Source organism: Equus caballus, chromosome 11 (genome assembly GCF_041296265.1).
Source record: "Equus caballus isolate H_3958 breed thoroughbred chromosome 11, TB-T2T, whole genome shotgun sequence".
Taxonomy (NCBI): domain Eukaryota; kingdom Metazoa; phylum Chordata; class Mammalia; order Perissodactyla; family Equidae; genus Equus; species Equus caballus.
The window spans coordinates 32,633,267-32,646,039 of NC_091694.1; the positions used below are offsets into that span (position 1 = coordinate 32,633,267).

The following is a 12,773-nucleotide window of genomic DNA, read 5'->3' on the forward strand; positions in this document are numbered from 1 at the left end:
ATTTACAGTTAGAGAGTGATTTCGTCACTCAAACAACAAATCAAGGCTCTGTGCTGTGGTATAAAGAACATGAGCTGTGGCGTGAGGTCAATCTGGATCTGAATCTCACATCTTCGTCTTCCGGTTTGTAAGTTGTTGGGCAAATTACATAACCTTTCTGAACCTCAGTTTTCCCACCTGTAAAATGGGACTGAATTATCTACCTTACAGGGTTTCATGAGGACCAAAGTGAGATAACGTATGCATGATGCCTAGCACGTGGTAGGTCCAAAAAAAACCCAGCGGTAGTTATTGTTAGTAGTAATTATTAACAAACCCTTCCTAGCTCATGTCCTGCATCCTTGTCCAGGATCTCAGGACTCCCTCCCCACCAAAAATTTGGAGCCTTTGCTATGAAAGAGAGCAAAGAGCTGAATGATTCCCTTCAGCACTTTTATCCAGCGAGATGTAATGAACTTCAGGGCAGGAGGTGTAGCGTCAGCAGGAGGCTTCTGAAGTCTGTTTGGTCCCAGGGTCCCAGGAGCGCGCCATCAGCATCTTTGCCAGCTGCATCCAGCTTCATCCTCTTCCCTGGGGAGAGGTTGCCAGGGCCCAGCTGTGCCACCTCAGCCCAGTCACCCACCCCAATCTCTCCTGCAGTTCCCGCCCAATGACCCCAAGCTGAAGACTCAAGGGAAGTGCATGCCTTTCTTCCGAGCCGGATTTGTCTGCCCCACTCCACCTTACCAGTCCCTGGCCCGAGAGCAGATCAATGCTCTGACCTCCTTCCTGGATGCCAGTTTTGTGTATGGCCCAGAGCCCAGCCTGGCCAGCCGCCTCCGAAACCTTAGCAGCCCCCTGGGCCTCATGGCTGTCAACCAGGAGGTCTGGGACCACGACCTGGCCTACATGCCCTTTGACAACAAGAAGCCAAGCCCCTGCGAGTTTATCAACACCACTGCCCACGTGCCCTGCTTCCTGGCAGGTGAGTCTAGACTGGGAACAGAGGGGCCCACAGGCAAAGGGATTATCCCAAGGACTGAGAGCAGAGGGAGGCCGGAAAACTTCATGAGACTGCCAGGCAGCTTCTAGAGAGGCTTTACCATTGCTTTTCCTGGTCATCTTCTTAAAAAAATGCACACCAAGCCACTACTGCTTCTGGCAGTGGTCCAGGACTGGCAGAAGGACCCAGATGAATCCAGCATCTAAGAACATGTGTTCACTGTAAAAAAAAAAAAAAAAAAAGAATCAAGGCAGTCCAGAGAAACACTAAGAAAATCTGCAAAATCCACCCACAGATAATCATTGTTAACCTTTAATGCCTATCTTTCCAGTGTTTCTTCCATCATAGTTATAGTTCTACAAAATTGAGGTCATAGGGTAAGTGACGCTCTGTAACCTGATGTCTTCACTTAATAGATCACATCACTAAACATTCTTCTACAACGTGATTTTTAAGGGCTGCCTGCTCTTCCATGACATATGTTACCATAACTTACCTTATCAACCCTATCCAAAGACATTTAAGTTCTTTCTAGTTTTTCTGTGATTTTTTCGTTGTTTTTTAGGTAATGAAAATGATTGTTAATGAACGGTTGTGCTCATTTTTAATAATTTTATTGAGATAACTTCCTAGAGAAGGAAGTTCTTGATTAAGAGGAATGTATATTTTCTTTTCTTCTTCTTCTTCTTCTTCTTCTTTTTTTTTTTTTTTGGTGAGGAAGATTGGCCCTGAGCTAACATCTGTTGCCAGTTTTCCTCTTTTTGTTTGAGGAAGATTGTCTGAGCTAACATCTGTGTCAGTTTTCCTCTATTTTGTATGTGAGATGCTGCCACAGCATGGCTTGATGAGTGATGTGTAGGTCCATGCATGGGATCCAAACCTGCACACCCCGGGTCACAGAAGTGGAACATGCAAACTTAACCACTATGCCACTGGGCTGGCCCCCAAGGAGGAATGTATATTTTTAAGGCTTTTTATAAACTTGGCACAAAGCCCTTACTCTACACAGCCTGTGCACAACCAAGCTCCCCGATTCTGTTCATTCCAGGAGCTCATGCCCTCCTGGTCCTCTCTGCCTTTGGCTTCTGGAGGAGGCCTTCCCATTTGCAAAAATCTGCTGTCCCATGACAAACCCCCTCCCCACCCAGACGTGGCAGAAGGCTGGCCCATGGGCCCAGATCGCTTTGATTCTGTGTCCACATATGGCTCACATCAATCCAGACACAAAACCAAGCCCTTTCCTCTTTCCCACAGAAATATCCACTAAGACCAAGCGTTTGTAAACGTAATAGACTTTCTTGCAGATTAGGGGACACACGGAGAAGTCCCTTGTGAAACACCTGGTCTTTTACCGTTTGACTGACACCCCCTCATGCTGTTCCTCCCTCCCTCCCCACAGCCCCCATCTCCAGGTTCTTCTCCCTTTATTACACAGAGGAATTCAACCCTACCCAGACTTCTGCCCTCAAACTTGCATTCCTAAAACCTTCCAAGTTGCTGCACACAACAAAAAGCCCCTTGTTTATTTGTACGGCCAAGCCTTAGAGGGCAGTTGGGATTGTGATTAGCAAACGTTCACTTTTTAATGTCGTCTGTAGTGTTTATCGGAATCTTGTGAGGTCAGCCTTATTATCCCCATTTTCACAGATACGGAGACTGAGCCTTAGAAATGTTAAGTAATTCATCCAAAGCCACACAGCTTAGAAGTGTGTGTGTAGGGCTGAGATTCAAACCTGTGAATCCCGACCCCGACCCCTTTCCGCCTGACTTCCCCTAAGTTAACTGGAAGGAGGGGCTTAGGAGAGGGTGTCTTTGGGGCACCATCATTTATTTCTTTGTGCAGGTTACTGGGTTCGGGGGCTGCTCAAGGGGAACCCACCTTCCTGCCTTCTGGGCTTTCAGGCGATTCCCGAGCCTCGGAGCAGATCCTGCTGGCCGCTTCCCACACCCTCTTTCTCCGAGAGCACAATCGGCTGGCCAGAGAACTAAAGAGACTCAACCCTCAGTGGGATGGAGAGAAGCTCTACCAGGAAGCCCGGAAAATCCTGGGAGCCTTCGTGCAGGTACAGAGGCCCAGGGGCATTGGCTCACACGCTCCCTGGCTTCTGCTGCTGGCTCTGCCCTCTGCCCGCCACCACATCTCCAGCTGCCTCCTCCGCTTTCCACATGTCCACTTCCCTTTCCTCTCCTCTGCTGCTTCTTTCCCACCGACTCATTCTCTTAAGCCCTCCTTTTGTTTCTTCAGCTTCTCTGCCCCAAAATGAATCCCCGGATTCAGATTGTTGGAAAGTTATTCATATGTCCGTCACTCGGTGTGCCTGCCCAGGTGGCATCTCTGGAATTACTCCTGGGACTGTAACATAGCAGTTATTTTGGTTATTTTGATTGGATTATCTTCTTTTAAAATTCTCTACACCTAAGCCACACGTCACAGGCATAGTCAATTGCTGTTGTTGGTTGGCTGATGGACTAGCTAGAAGAGACTGACAAAGGTTGATATATTGCTATTAACCGTGCACATATTTTTAAACACGTTATTTTGAAAAAATTGTAGATTCTCAAGAAGTTGTAAAAAAAATATATACAGGAACCTAGCCTGCCCCCATGCTAAGATTTTGCATAACTATGACACAATATCAAAGGCAGGAAGTTAACACTGATATAAACCATAGAGCTTATTCAGATTTCACCAGCTATAAATGCAATCCTCTGTGTGTGCGTGCGTGTGTAGCTCCATGCAATTTTATCACATGTGTAGTTTCATGTAACCACCATCACAATAAAAATGCTTAACTCTACCACCACCACAAGACTCCCTCATGTGACCCTTTCATAGCCACATCCACCCTCCCCTTTCCATATCCCTAACCCCTGGCAACCACTGGTCTGTTCTCTATCTGAGCAGTTATGCTATTTCACCCATGTTATATAAATGAAATCACGCAACATGTATCCTTTTGAGATTGGCTTTTTACATTCAGCATAATTTCCTTGAGGTTCATTCAAGGCGATGCATATATCAATAGTTCATTCCTTTTTGTTTCTAAGTGGTATTCCATGGTTTAACTATTCACCTACTAAAGAACATTTGGATAGTTTCCAGTTTGGGGTTATTATGAGTAAAGCTGCTATGAACATTTCTGTATAAGTTTCTGCGTGAAAATAAATTGTTATTTCTCTGGGATATACGCCCAAGAGTGCAATAGCTGGGTCATATGGTAAGCCTATTTTTAGTTTTAAAAGGAGCTGCCAAACTATTTTCCAGAGTGGCTGGGTCATTTTTACATTCCCACCAGCAATGTATGAATGATCCAGTTTCTCTGCATCCTGGTCATTATTTGGTGTCATATCATTTTTTTCACTTTTTCTGATAAGTATGTAGTAATATCTCGTTATGGTTTAATTTCCATTTCTTTAATGGCTAATCATATTGAACATCTTCTCATGTGCTTATTTGCCATCTGTATATCCTCTTCAATAAAATACTTGTTCATATATCTTGCCCATTTTCAAATTGGATAAATTTTCTTTTAATGTTGAGTTTTGAGAGTTCTTTATATATTCCAGATACAAGTCCTTTGTCAGATACGTGACTTTAAATATTTTCTCCCAATGTGTACTTTATCTTTTCATTCTGTTAACAGGGTCTTTTGTGGAGCAAGAGTTTTTAATATTGATGAGATCATAGTTATCAATTTTCTCCTTTCATGGATTGTGCTTTTGGTGTCAAGTCTCAAGAATTCTTTCCCCAGTCCTAAGTCCCAAAGATTTTTCTCCTTTTTTCCCTAGAAGTTTTATGTTTTACATTTAAGTGTATGATCCATTTGGGGTTCATTTTTGTCTGAAGTGTGAGGTGTAGGTCAAGGTTCATTTTTTTGGCCTGTGGATGTCTAATTGCTCCTGCACCAGTTATTGAAAAGGCTATTTTTTTCTCTTTTCAATTGCTTTTCGTCCTTTGTTAAAAGTTATTTGGGCATATTTATATGAATCTATTTCTGTGTTGTATATTCTATTCCATTAATCTATGTGTCTTTTCCCACACCCACCGTGTTTAGTTACTGTAGCTACATAGTAAGGCTTAACATCAGGAAGAAGGAGTCTTCCCACATGACTCTTCCTTTTCAAAATTGTTTTGGCTATTGTATGGTATTTCCCTTTCCACGTATGTTTTTAAACAAGCTTATCTGTGTCTACAAAGAAAACTTGCTGGGATTTTGATAGGAATCGCATTAAAACTATAGATCAATTTGGGGAGAATTGACATCTTTACAATGTTGAGTTTTCCAATATATAAACACAGTAGGTCTCTCCAAGTATGTGGGTTTCCTTTGGATCTTTCATCAACATTTTGTAATTTTTATTATACAGATCCTGTACTTATTTGTTACATTTATGCCTGAGTACTTCATTTTCTTTGGAGGAACTGTAAATGGTATTACATCTCTTATTTCAGTTTCCCCTTGCTTGTTATTAGTAAACAAAAATATAATTGGTTTTTGTGTGTTGATCTCATATCCTATGACCTTGCCGAATTCAATGAGTTTTAGGTTCTGTAGACTCCTTGGGATTTCCGGCATACACAATCATGTCATCTACAAAGAAAGACAGCTGTATTTCTTCTTTTCTAATCTACATGTTTTTTATTTCTTTTTCTTACCTTATTACAGTGGCTATAACTTCCAGTACTATGTTGAATAAGAGTGGTGAGAGCAGACATCCTTGTCTTCCCAATATTAGAGGAAAAGCATTCAATATTTCACCATTAAATATAATATTAGTTGTAAATTTTTTGTGGATGCTCTTTAGGAGGTTGAGGAAGTTCTGCTCTATGCCTAGTGTACTAAGAGTTTTTATCATGCATAGATGTTGAGTTTTGTCAAATGCTTTTTCTGCATCACTTTATACAATCATATGACTTTTCTTCTTTAGCCTATTCTGCTTGCTGTGGGTTTATTTTGCTTTTCCTTCTAGTTTGTTGAGGCAGGAACTTAGATTATTGATCTGAGAGTTTTCCTCTTTTCTAACGAAAGTATTTGGTGATATAAATTTCCTTCTTAGCTCTGCATTAGTTGCATCCCACAAATTTTGGTCTGTTGTGTTTTCATTTTCATTCAGTATGGTTTTTTGTTTGTTTGCTTTCTTTCAAACTTCCTCTTCGACCTACAGGTTATTTAGAAGTATATTATTTAATTTCTAAGTGTTTGGAGATTTTCCTCTTGCCTTTCTTTTATTGGTTTTTAGTTTTATTCCATTGTGGGCACAGAATATACTCTGTATGATTTCAATTCTTTTAAATTTGTTAAGATTTGTTTTATAACCCTGGTATGGTTATCTTGTTGAATTTTTCATAGGTCCTTAAAAAGAATGTGTATTCTGCTCTGTTGGGTGGAGTATTCCATAAGTGTCAGTTATATCCTGTTGGTTGGTGGTGCTATTCAGTTCTTCTGTATCCTTGCTGATTTTCTGTCTAGTAGTTCTATCAATTCCTGGGAGTAGGGTGTTGAAGTCCCCAACTATAACTAAGAAGTTGTCTTTTTTCTCTCAGCTCTATCGGTTTTTGCTTCATATATTTTGAAGCTCTGTTGTTTAGTGTGTAAACATTTAGAATTGCTTTATCTTCTTGATGAATAGACCCCTTCTTATTATGTAATGTCCTTTTTTGCCCTTCATGCTTTTCTTTGCTCTGAAGTCAATTTCATCTGATATTAATATAGCCACCCATGCTTTTTAAAATTAATGTCTCCATGATATATCTTGTTCCATCCATTTCAACCTACCTATGTGATTATGTTTAAAGGTAGTTTCTTGTAAACAGCATATAGTTGGATTACATTTTTTTAATCTACTCTGCCAATTTCTGTTTTAAATTGGTGTATTTAGATCATTTACATTTAAAGTAATTATTGATGTGTAGGGTTTAAATCTTCCATTTTATTATTTGTTTTCTGTTTGATTCCTGTTTCTCATTCCTCTATTGTTATTGTTTTCTTGCCCTTCTGTAGGTTATTTGAACACTTTTTACAGGTCCATTTTGATTTTCATATATCACTTGGTACAGTTTCCCTAAGAGTTGTTCTCAGTATTGTCATATATATATATATATTTGATATGTCATGTATATACATGACATATCAAAACCTACTGGTGTCAATGGTTTATCATTTTTCAGTGAGTTATAGAAAACTTACTTCCTTTAGGTCACTACATTTAGCACCATATCAGATGGTGCTTCAACCACAAAACATGATTAAAGAAACTCACAAGGTAGAAAATAATTTAGTATGTTTGCTTCCATTTTTACTCATTACATTGTTCTTCTTTCCTTTGTGATGCTCCCATCCTTCTTCCTTTTATCATTTTCTTTATGTTTAAAGAGTTTCCTTTAGTCATTCTTTGAGGATAGTCTGTTAGCAATAAATTCTCTTAGTTTTCCTTCATCTGAAAATGTCTTTATTTCCTCTTTATTCTTGAAGAATAGTTTTACCAGATACTAGAGTCAGGATTGACAGTTCTTTTCTTTCAGCACTTGAAAACTCTTGTGCCTCTTCCCTCTGGCCTCTATGATTTCAGATGAGAATTCACTGTTGTTCAAATTGGTGTTCCTTTATAGGTAAGTGTCATTTTTCTTTGGCTGTTTTTAAGACCTTTTATTTGTATTTACTTTTCAGAAATTTCGTTATGATGTGTCTTGGAGTAGATTTCTTTGGGTTTGTTCTGTTTGAAATTCATTCAGCTTCTTGAATCTGTAAATGTATGTCTTTCACCAATTTGAGGAAGTTTTCAGGTATTATTTCTTCAAATACTTTTTCAGTCCCATCCCCTTTCTCCTCTACTTCTAGGATTACATTAGTATGCATGTTAGATCTTTTGTTATTGTCCCACAAAACCCTGAGGGTCTCTTTGAGAGTCTTTTTTTAAGTCTATTTAGTCTATTTTTTATTTAGTCTGTTTTCTCCCTGTTGTTCAGATTCACTAAACTCTATTGATCTGTCTGCCATTCTATCCTGTCATCTCCACCCTACTACTGAGTCTGTCCAACAGGTTTCTTATTTCAGTTTGTGTATTTTCAGGTCTATAATTTCAATTCATTTCTCTTTTATAAATTCTACTTTGCTGAGATGTTCTGGTTTTTCATTTGCTTCAAGCTAACTTATAATTGATTATTGAAGCATTTTTATGGTAGCTGCTTTAGAATCTTTATCAGATAATTCCAACATCTGATTCGTGTCAGTATTGGAATCAGTTGATCGTCTTTTCTCATTAAAATTGTGGCTTTCCTGGTTCTTGGTATTATGGGTGATTTTCAGTTGTATCCTACGCGTTTTAGTTATTATGTAAGGAGACTCTCAATTCTATTTAAATCTTCTATTTAAGCAGGTAGTTACCCTGTTTAGGTTTGCCACGTAGCTTCTGGCATACTTTTGTGGGCTTTAGTTCCAATGACACTTTAGTTTCCTGAGCCTTTGCAATGCTATTCTGGTCTGCTTCATTCTTCTGGTGTGTCTGGGGTTCCCGCTCAGTCCCTGCTGATGCTGTCTGAAGAGCAGGAAGGTACTTTCCTGGCTGCCTTCTGTTGCTAAACAACCTTCTAGTGGAGCAGAAGCTACTGCATCTGGGTCTCTTTACGCCATTGAGTGAAGAAGAGAGAGACACAGGGCTTCACTGCTGCAACCCCTCCAGGCAGATCAGACCATTCACCAGCCTGGGTTGTGGATTGAGGGCTGTGATGGCCAAGAGCTTGGGTTGTGAAGCAACTTTGGTGGCTCTTTACTAGGTCTCTGCTGGACTTTGTCTGTCCCAGCCCTTTGGAGAAAGGGAGAGAAGGCTTTTGTTGGCTTCTTTTGTCTGTTCCTATTAGGGGTTCCAGGTTGCCAGCCTCTCATGTACCCAGTCTGCAGTATATAGGAACTCAACCACATTGTCATTCCTTAAGTCCTAAGGTCCTCAGCCAGTCCACCTTCTTTCTAGCTTTCAGAGTCTATTTATTGTTGTCTATTGAATAATTTCCGAGGTATTTAGTTATAGTTAGTGAAAAAGACTAAAGAAAACTGAGTCTACTCCGTCTCGTTCTGGAATCGGAAGCCCCAACCTGGTATCTCTTCCTCTTCTTATAAGAACACTAGTCCTATTGGATTAGGGCCCCATCTTTACGACCTTATTTAACCCTTTATTAACTCTTATTTAACTCTTTACAGGCCCTATCTCCAAATACACTCACACTGGGGGTTAGAGTGTCAACAAATGCATCTGAGGGGTACATAATTCTATCCATAACAAGGCTTTTTGGGCTACAGGAAAAGAAACCCACTCAGGCTAATTCAGATATTCAGTATGGTTCAACCCTATACATGCGTCAAATGGAAGCTGATAGGGGTTTCTCCTGGAACCCCAGGGCAGTAGTGTAGTTGGGCCTCAGCAAGAGTTAGAGCCAGAGACTGGAAACCATCTGGAATTAGGGCAGCTACTCTCACTTTGTCTCTCCCTCCCCTCTGTTCCTTCCTTCACTTCTCCATTGTTCTCCACTCTCTCTCTGCAGATGGGTTTCCTCTGCTTTTCTGCACATGGTGGAAAATGACAACCCATATGACCCCACGTGTCCCCTCAGATCAAGTGCCATCAGAAACAGTCTAGAATAGCTGTGTCCAAAATCTAAATTCCTGAGAGAGAGAATCTGACCAGCTTGGTCTGGTGCCACAGCTGGGCCAGTCCACTGTGGCCAGGGGCAGGTTCTGTCTCCTGCTGCCTCCCACAGCCTGAGGAGCAGGCTGTCTGCTCCAAGGATGACATGCCCAGAGTCTATGCTGCTGAGCAAATTGGATACAACCTAAGAGTAAGGCAATAAGAGAAGGACCCATGAGTATAGTAGGATATTATACATATTTAATTACATAGTAATTGTGGACTAGGTAGAAATGTAAGAAATGTTAAGCAAAAAAGCAGAATGCAAAATTATGCATTCTCAAGTTCTCTGGGATTACAACTATGTAAAAATGTGTAGCATCTAGACAAAGATTAGAAAGAATAAACATTAACATAATTATTGCATTATGTGGTGGCAGGATTTTGTATTTTTTCAAACATTTCTCAGTTTGTGTTAGTTCTTTGTTTTGAGTAAAACCAAACCAGAAACTGATCGCTCCATGGTGCAGCAATTCTTTCAGAACTGGAGACTGAATGAACTGCCCTTAGTTGCCCTGTGAATCATTCCCATGGTTCTTCATTCCTCTTGCCTTGGCCTATGGGGAAAACTTTAATAACATGGAATCATTATATTAAAGTAACACATAAGGGCTGTCACTTTGGCTTCAAGGTCAGAAACTTAGAGCAAAGATGACAAAGAGAGTATATATCTAGTGCCAGTTCAAATGACTGATGAGTAGAGCCTATGTTGAGACAAATCATGAGAGATCAGCAGAAAGAATGCCTTGATCAATTAGCAATGTCTGCCATGGTCATAAGAAGGGGAATTGGGTATGTATGCTATCCGTTTGCCATCCTTGATTTTGGACCACTCATCCTTCTTGGCCACAGCTCCTCTCCAACCTTACTCTGCAGAGGTTTAAGTCTTCTCACACTTCTCACACTTCCCTTGTGACATGTTTCTCCTTCCAGATTATCACCTTTAGGGACTACTTGCCCATTGTGCTCGGTGATGAGATGCAGAAGTGGATCCCTCCATACCAAGGCTACAACAAATATGTGGATCCCCGAATTTCCAATGTCTTCACCTCTGCCTTCCGCTTTGGCCACTTGGAGGTCCCCTCTACTGTATTCCGCCTAGATGAGAATTATCAGCCATGGGGACCAGAACCAGAGCTCCCCCTGCACACCCTTTTCTTCAACACCTGGAGAATTGTCAAAGATGGTACGTCCTTTCAGGGAAGTGCTGTCACCTGGCTGTCTCACTCTGCAGCTTACTTCTAGGGAAACCTGGCTTGGAAGTCAGACTCTAGACACTTCCTTTGTGACCTTGGACAAGTGAATTCAACTCACTGAGCCTCAGTTTCCTCATTTGTAAAATGGGGACAATAGTAGTACCTATCACACTAGGATAAACAAAAAATTAAGTGAGATATATGATCATATAATTATATAATTAGCTATTGTTATTAAGCCTCCTCTGGCCTCTAAGGTACCTAGATTTTCCCTGCTTTTTTTCCTGCCTCAGCCTTCTCTGACCCCTGTAGAAAGAATTCATGGGTTTGGTAAATAAATTGCTCTTTTCTGCTCCCCTCCAGGCCCTTCCACTTCCATCAAGTGTCAAAGGTTGGACCCCACTCCCCTTTATCCTGGGCTGGGCTGTGTTGAAACTGGCTCTCCTTAATACAAGTCAGGGCTGTTTTCTAGAAACTTCCACCACCTCTTCCACAGCTGCAAAGTTCCTCAGGGGAACAGATGGAAAGAAAAGGAGCCAACTCTCTGAACTAGAGCTTGGAAAAAATCCTGAAGCTTATATTCATGCCATTATCCCAGGAATGCCCCTTTCTCCCACCCCCAGCCAGTCAGTCTGGACTGTCCCACCCCGACCCCAGCACCCCCTGCAGGCTGCATTATGCTCTTCTCTCCCCATTCCAGCCTGAGACATTCAGTTGGCCCTACTTTCCCCTGAAAGAAAACGTCTGGTGGAGGGAGGGGCTAGCAGTGCAAGATGTCCCCACCCTACCCCATTCCCAGTATGGCCTCTCTGTCTCCCTCGCAGGTGGAATTGACCCTCTGGTGCGGGGCCTCCTGGCCAAGAAGTCCAAGTTGATGAATCAGAATAAAATGATGACAGGAGAGCTGCGAAACAAGCTCTTCCAGCCCACTCACAAGATCCACGGCTTTGACCTGGCTGCCATCAACATACAGCGTTCCCGGGACCACGGGATGCCTGGTGGGCCTGGGGTCTGGCCGGGCCTAGGGCCTAGGGTTCCAGGGGGACTTTCTTCTATAACCTATAATCCTGAGGGTCTGATCAATTCTAGCAAGTCTTTTTTTTTTTTTGAAGATTGGCCCTGAGCTAACATCTTTTCCCAATCTTCCTCTTTTTTTTTCCCCTCCCCAAGCCCCAGTACCTAGTTGTATATCCTAGTTGTGGGTCATTCTAGTTCCTCCACGTGGGATGCGGCCACAGCATGGCTTAATGATCAGTGTGTAGGTCCGTGCCCAGAATCTGAACTGGAGAACCCCAGGCCGCCAAAGCAGAGCACGTGAACTTAACCACTCAGCCACAGGGCCAGCCCCTGATCAGTTCTAAAACAGAAGGCAGAGATGCCAGCTTTTAAAACTCACTGTGCTCATCTGTGAAGTGGAATCTTCCATTCTCCCTAATGCAGAGGAAAGAAGACATATCTGGTGCTATCCTGGAGCACCTCAAGTGAAAAAGAGATCAACTGACTTATAAGACCAGTTTAAAAGCCCAGAAAAGATTAAGAAAAGGAGAATAGAGAGAAACCAGTGACCACTGGACCTTTCTTTTGTACCCATGCAAGGCAATTTAATGTTGTAACTAAGAGCCAGACTGCCTGGGTTCAAATCCCAGCTGTGCCATTTCTAGTTATGTGACCTTAGGCAAGTTACTTAACACCTTGGTTCTTCAGTTTACGTATTTGTACAGTGCTTAGAATAGTGCCTGGACCCACGGTAAGTACCATATAACCTATGAGCCCTCTGAGACTAAAATGCCACAGACATAAAACAATGGACCACCACTTCCCCTGTCCCAAAGGCTGTGAGGCCAGGCTTTCTGGGGCTGATGGAGCTGGAGTGGGTATGTATCCAAGTGGGGCTTCGGGTGAGAAGTCCCTGGGAT

At 41.8% G+C, this 12,773-nt stretch overlaps 1 protein-coding gene across 6 annotated transcripts in view; it reads left to right on the forward strand.

The window, feature by feature from the left end:
- The window catches only part of LPO (lactoperoxidase), a 29,771-nt gene that overhangs the window by 15,817 nt on the left and 1,181 nt on the right, over window positions 1-12,773 (forward strand). For all 6 annotated transcript variants that reach the window (XM_070227464.1, XM_070227465.1, XM_014741414.3 and 3 more), the window contains exons 9-12: window positions 640-964; window positions 2,885-3,045; window positions 10,595-10,847; window positions 11,682-11,855. In XM_070227464.1, coding sequence (XP_070083565.1) covers window positions 640-964; window positions 2,885-3,045; window positions 10,595-10,847; window positions 11,682-11,855 — 913 coding nt within the window. The remainder of the gene's footprint in view (window positions 1-639; window positions 965-2,884; window positions 3,046-10,594; window positions 10,848-11,681; window positions 11,856-12,773) is intronic.